The 5,675-nt window shown below is 57.1% G+C and overlaps 1 protein-coding gene across 1 annotated transcript in view; it reads left to right on the top strand.

Moving 5' to 3' along the window:
• Positions 1-326: 326 nt before the first annotated feature.
• ORAI1 (ORAI calcium release-activated calcium modulator 1) overlaps positions 327-5,675 on the top strand; it is a 20,577-nt gene continuing 15,228 nt past the window's right edge. Inside the window, exon 1 of the mRNA XM_015417662.1 lies at positions 327-675. Coding sequence (XP_015273148.1) covers positions 562-675 — 114 coding nt within the window. The 5' untranslated portion in view covers positions 327-561. The remainder of the gene's footprint in view (positions 676-5,675) is intronic.

The raw sequence follows: 5,675 nt of genomic DNA, 5'->3' as shown, positions 1-5,675 counted from the left end.
GAAACCGTTGAAAGTTCCCAGCTTCGGCTCCGTACTTCAAGGTCTTAGGGAGAGGGTGCCGTGCCGGGCTGGGTGATCCCTCGCCTGAGCCAACAGCGCCGCTCTTGCACCGCCGCGCAGAGTCTTCCCACGTGGGGCTCCCCAAAGGCGCTCCGGCGGCGCGTAAAAGCGCCCGCGGCGGAGGCGAGGCGCGCCGGCGCCTGCCTGCCGACTTTCTCGGGACGGCCTCGGGGGCGGGCCCGAGGGGCAGGAGTGGCCGGGAAGGGGAGCTTCCGAGCGGGCCGCATCCGGTCTTGGCCCGGCCCCGGGGGGAGGCGCTCCGCGTGAGTCGGCCGGAGCGCAGCGAGCTGGAGTGTGCCGCACCGACCGAGCAGCCGGGCGCCATGGGGGGGTGGTGAGCGAGGCGGCGCAGCGGGGGCCCTGCGGGAGGCAGCCAGCCAGCCGGCGGGACCGCGACGCCGCGGAGGAGAAGGCAGCAAGCGCCGGCCACCCCGGTCGGTCCCTGGGCGCGCCTGGCCCCCCTGCTTCCCGCCGCCGCCGCCCGCCCGCCCGCCGGAGCCCATGAGCCTCAACGAGCACTCCATGCAGGCGCTGTCCTGGCGGAAGCTCTACCTCAGCCGGGCCAAGCTGAAAGCCTCCAGCCGCACCTCGGCGCTGCTGTCCGGCTTCGCCATGGTGAGCGCCCCCCGGCCCCTTTCCCGGACTGCCGGCGGGGAAACCCCACTCCCACCCCAGAGGGAACCCCCCCTTCCTCCCCCCCCCTCCCCGGGCTGGCTAGGACGTCGGATCCCCTGATCTCTCCCCCGCCCACATTGCCCTGTAATGCCGGCCTACCTCACAGGAGTGTTGTGAAGTCTCCTGCGGAGATGGCCGCGCAGAGCCGCCGGCGTACAGGCGAGCGGACAAGTTCGGTTTGCGCTGCAGGAAGTGCAGGGGTGGGAGGAAGGAGCCGTCGTGTGGACGCGGACGACTCTCTGGTTCTGTGTCAGCCTGTTGTCAGGGTTTGGTCCTGGTTTTACCTGGAGCAGATGCGAGTGGGCTTGGTTCTTTGGGGCGCCACTCAGGCTGGTAGCCAGGATTTGGGGCCTTTAAATAAGTCAGGGGGCACCCCGCACAGACACCCCCACCCAGGGAGCGCCACGAATTCAAAATTGGAAATCGGAGGGGAGGGGTCGGGGCTGGATGGGAAGTCAGGGGGCCTTGGCAGTAATGCCCCCCTGTGGCTACGGGCCTGGTGCCACTTGGAGAGCATTTAAGCCACAGTCCTAGTAGGAACACACACACACACACACGCTTCATTCGGATAAGTAAATTGCTGCCGTTCAAGGGGGTGGTACATCCTTCTTTCCTCCTCTGCTTTATTCTTCCAGTGACCTTTTGAGGTGGGTTTGGTAGGGGGCTCGGAACATCAAGGTGGGGCTTGGAGCCGCCACCACCCCGAATCAGAACTGAGCGCTAGAGGTTGAAGAGCTGTTCCCCGGGAGGGAGGAAAGGGCAAATCCCGCTGCTGTCCAGAAATCTCTAGGAATTTCCCATGCCTCAGATGGCAAGCCTGGTTCGGCGAGAGAGCGCTTGACTGGAGTTCACCCATTCACAGTGCCACGCTGACGTTTTCTCACCCTGCCCTCTGCAGGCGCCCCACCCATCGGAACAACGGGCATTTAGTTCAAAACAAGAATAAGTGCTCGGCGGCACTGTTCCTAATTGCTCAATGTACTTGGCTGGCACAGTGCGTTGTGTTGCTTTGCGCTGTGTGTGCAGTGCGGCGCATGGCTAGCAGGACTCTATAAATGTTAACGAGGCCAGGTCGGGATTTGTCATTTACGGACTTCGTTTGTACCCCACTTTCTCCCCGAGAGAGCCAATTTGGTGTAGTGGTTAAGAACGACAGACTCTAATGTAGAGAACCGGGTTTGTTTCCCCACTTCACCACATGCAGCCAGCTGGGTGGCCTTGGGCCAGTCACAGTTCTCTCAGAGCTGTTCTCTCAAGAGCAGTTCTCCAAAGAGCTCTCTCGGCCCCACCTACCTCACAGGGTGCCTGTTGTGGGGAGGGGAAGGGAAAGGAGATTGTAAACTGCTCTGAGACTCCCAAGTGAAGGGTAGAGTAAATCCAACTCTTCTTCTTCCCCAGTGTGTACCCAAAGCAGCTTATGTCAGTCTTTTCTCCATGCAATCCTCCATTTAAAGATATTATAGCATTGGAAAATGCAGAAAAGGGCAACTAAAATGATTAAGGGGACGGAACACCTTCCCTATGAAGAAAGGTGAAGGAGATCAAGGCTCTTTAGCTTGGACAGGTGACGCGATAGAAGTTTACGAAATTATGCGTGGGATAGAGAAGGCAGAGAAAGAAGTACTTTTCTCCCTTTCTCACACTACAAGAACTTGTGGGCGCTCAATGAAATTGAGGAGCAGTAAGCTTAGAACCGATACAAGGAAGTACATCACCCAAAGAGTAATTAACACATGGAATCCACTGCCGCAAGAAGTGTGGGTGGCTACAGGCATAGAAGAGTTAGACGCCTCTCCTGTTCCTGCATAATTCACTTCGGAGCCACCCGTAGGAGAATGAGGTGGCTGAATTGACTGAATTGCTTGACTCTGCGGTTGGTGGGTCAGATTTTGGAAAGCCCCCCCCCCCCCCAAAAAAGCAAGAATTACAAGCGAAAGGGTGAAGTAAGTTGTCTCCCCCCTGTGCTAGATTTCTGCTTGCAGGGAGATCTGGGCAAAGGAACAGAGCTAGAAAACCACCCCTTGCAGTCTGCACTGGTGCCATCTGCCACTTCATTCACCTGCATGTGTGCCTGAGGCTTTACTGAGTTTCCAACAGACTGCTGGTCACGTGTCAGCTCAGAACACACGAGCACATGACGGGGCCTTATACCGAATCAGACCCTTGGTGCGTGAAGGCCTGTATTGTCTACTCAGACCGGCAGTGGCTCTCCAGGGTCTCAAGCAGAGGTCTTTCACCTCCCCTACTGCCTGGACCTTTCAACAGGAGATGCTGGGGGTTGAACCTGGGACCCTCCGCATTCCAGGCAGATGCTCACCCACTAAGCCACAGCCCCTCCCTGCAGGGGACCAGGCAGAGAAGTGTGTTGTCCAGGGCTTTTTTTGTAGAAAAAGCCCAGCAGGAACGTATTTACATAATAGGCCATGCCCAACAGCAGGAACTCATTAGCATATTAGGCCACACCCTGACAGCACAGCTCATTCACATATTAGGCCACACCCCCATGTTACCAGAAGTGTGGGCATCCAGCCACACCCACCTATTGCTTCTTATTCTCTTTACCTTGTTTGTTGTCAAAACCCAGGGCTTTTTGCATGTTAGGCCACACACCCCTAATGTAGCCAATCCTGATGAGTTTCTGCTGTTGGGTGTGGCCGATTATGCTAATGAGTTCCTGCTGGGCGTGGCCAACTTGGGAGCTAGCTGGAACTCCGTTCCTGTGCGTTCCTGCCCAAAAATAGCCCTGGTGTTGTCAGTTAGAAGACTAGGCCATTGAGGTGTCCCAGAACGCCTAGCAGGGGTGTCTGCGGGCCAGACTGTAACTGCCAAATGGCACCGCAGCCGGGCCTGAATGGGAACACCGCTGGGAAGGTGGGGTGGAGCCATCCTCCCCTTTCTCTGAAGGGCGTCTGTCCTCTCCCGTCGTGTCACACCCCCTGGCATCTGTGCTCCGAGGTTGTGCCTCGCTAGGCTGTTTCCGCATCTTCCCAAGCTGATCGCAGTGCCACAGTTTTTGCAACAATCGTCGCCACTCGCAGATCGTCACCTTTTAGGACATGAACGCTTCTACCCAGAATAGAACTTTGCTGTTCTTAAAGGTGCCGCTGGACTCCAGTTTCGTTCTGCTGCTTCGACATAGCGACCCACCGGTTCCTACCATCTTTTTGGAGTTATTGATACGTTCTGCTCAGAATCTCGGGCGTGCGGGATCAGCTGGGCCGGTTCTCTGACCAGCCCACACAAGCGACTGCTTGGGGGACACAGTCGGGAGGGCTCCGGTACTACTCGGGCTGGGTTTGGTCTCAGCGTTCGGTGGCAGGGCAGGGGACTGGCGTCCTCGCTTGGCCTTGCGCCACCCCGACCGGATCCAAACCGAGACAGTGATGATGATGATGCAGACCCAGGAGAGAAGGGAGGTATTTGCTAAAGGTGACAAAACACTTGGAACCACGGCGCCGGCCTATTGTAGGGTAGTTTTAGAAGAGGAGGAGGAGGAAAAGATTGGATTTATACCCTGCCCTTCACTACACGAAGGAGTCTCAGAGTGGCTTACAGTTTCCTTTCCCTTCCTCCTCCCCATAACAGACACCCCGGGACGCAATGTTCCCTCTAAGCTATGGAGTCCTGTGAGCAAAAATTCTACTTTGCGAGCTACTGCCATTCAAGTTGCGAGCGAGCGATTTGGCTGCTGCACAAATTAGTTGGCTCTGGAGCCATCCTGCCTGAGCGAAGACAACAGTGTGTGAGCGGGAGGCTAAAAAACTGCGAGCTAGCTCACACTAACTCAGCTTAGAGGGAACACTGCCTGGGAGGTAGGTCGGGCTGAGAGAGCTCTTTCGAGGACTGCTCGTGAGAGAACAGCTCTGAGAGAACTTGTGACTGACCCAAGGTCACACCAGCAGCTGCAAGTGGAGGAGTGGTGAATCAAACCCGGTTCTCCCAGGCTAGAGTCCGCGGTCCTAACCACCACACCAAACTGGCAGCCATGTGGGTCTGCAGCAGAACAGGTAAATTTGAGTCCAGGAACACCTCACAGGCCCACAAGACTTTGGATGTGTGAGCTTTCGAGTCGGAATGGAGAGATCTTGCATTCCAACTCACATCTTGAAATCTTGTTGGTCTCAAAGGTGCCACTGGACTCCAGTCTAACCTACCATAAGGACTGGGATTTCCCATGCGGACCTGCAGAGGTCTCTCTCAACAGGCCTCTGCCCCCCAAGGGGGGTGGGGCCAGAAGCATGCAAGAAAGGCAGCCTGGTGGTTGGTGGGGTTCGTCTAGGCCCCTCTTTCCTAACATTCTGCAAGCGGAGATCTCAAAGACGGCTCTGGGAGTCTGCGGCCCAGGGACCGAGGCCGTACTTGCGTTTTTATGCTTTCGCGGTTTTTCTGGCTCCATTATTGCCGTTTTTCTCGTGGTGCCGTGGTCTGTTTTCGTTGCGGACTCCCCAGGGGGCACGATACAGGACTGACGGGCAAAACAGAAGGGTTTTAGTAAAGAATAGTGTGTGTTTTTCAGTTGGCAGCTCTTTAACAGGCCGTGTTTCTTTGGTTACGGCTGGTCCGTACGTAGCGAAGAAGAGCAGGATGACGAAGCCGGCACTGGACGTTCTTTTGCAGAATGGGAGCTTGTGGTGGGGCCAGACCGTGGGCGATAGAGGCGGTTCTGGTAGAGATCACGAGAGGTGCACATCCCCCCCCCTTTTCCAGATCTCTGCAGTGTACAAAATGAGCCGCTGAGAGCGGTGGTTCTCAGCAGGGGTCATTTCCTGTAGGAGCGCACAGGAGCGGAGCTCCGGCAGTAAAGAGCCCAGGGGGTGGGCACAGGCAACAAGCCCCGCCCCCTGCTCCCAGCAGTCCTTAGTCAGAGCAAGAAGCAGCCTGGTAAGTTGCAGAGCTCCCCCCGCCCCCCAATCCAAAGTACACCAGGGGCCCCTTTCAGA

The sequence above is a fragment of the Gekko japonicus genome, unplaced genomic scaffold (genome assembly GCF_001447785.1).
Source record: "Gekko japonicus isolate JY-2015 unplaced genomic scaffold, Gekko_japonicus_V1.1 scaffold64, whole genome shotgun sequence".
Lineage (NCBI taxonomy): Eukaryota > Metazoa > Chordata > Lepidosauria > Squamata > Gekkonidae > Gekko > Gekko japonicus.
The sequence above is the reverse complement of the archived record's forward strand: the minus strand, read 5'-3'. Positions and strand labels throughout refer to the sequence as shown.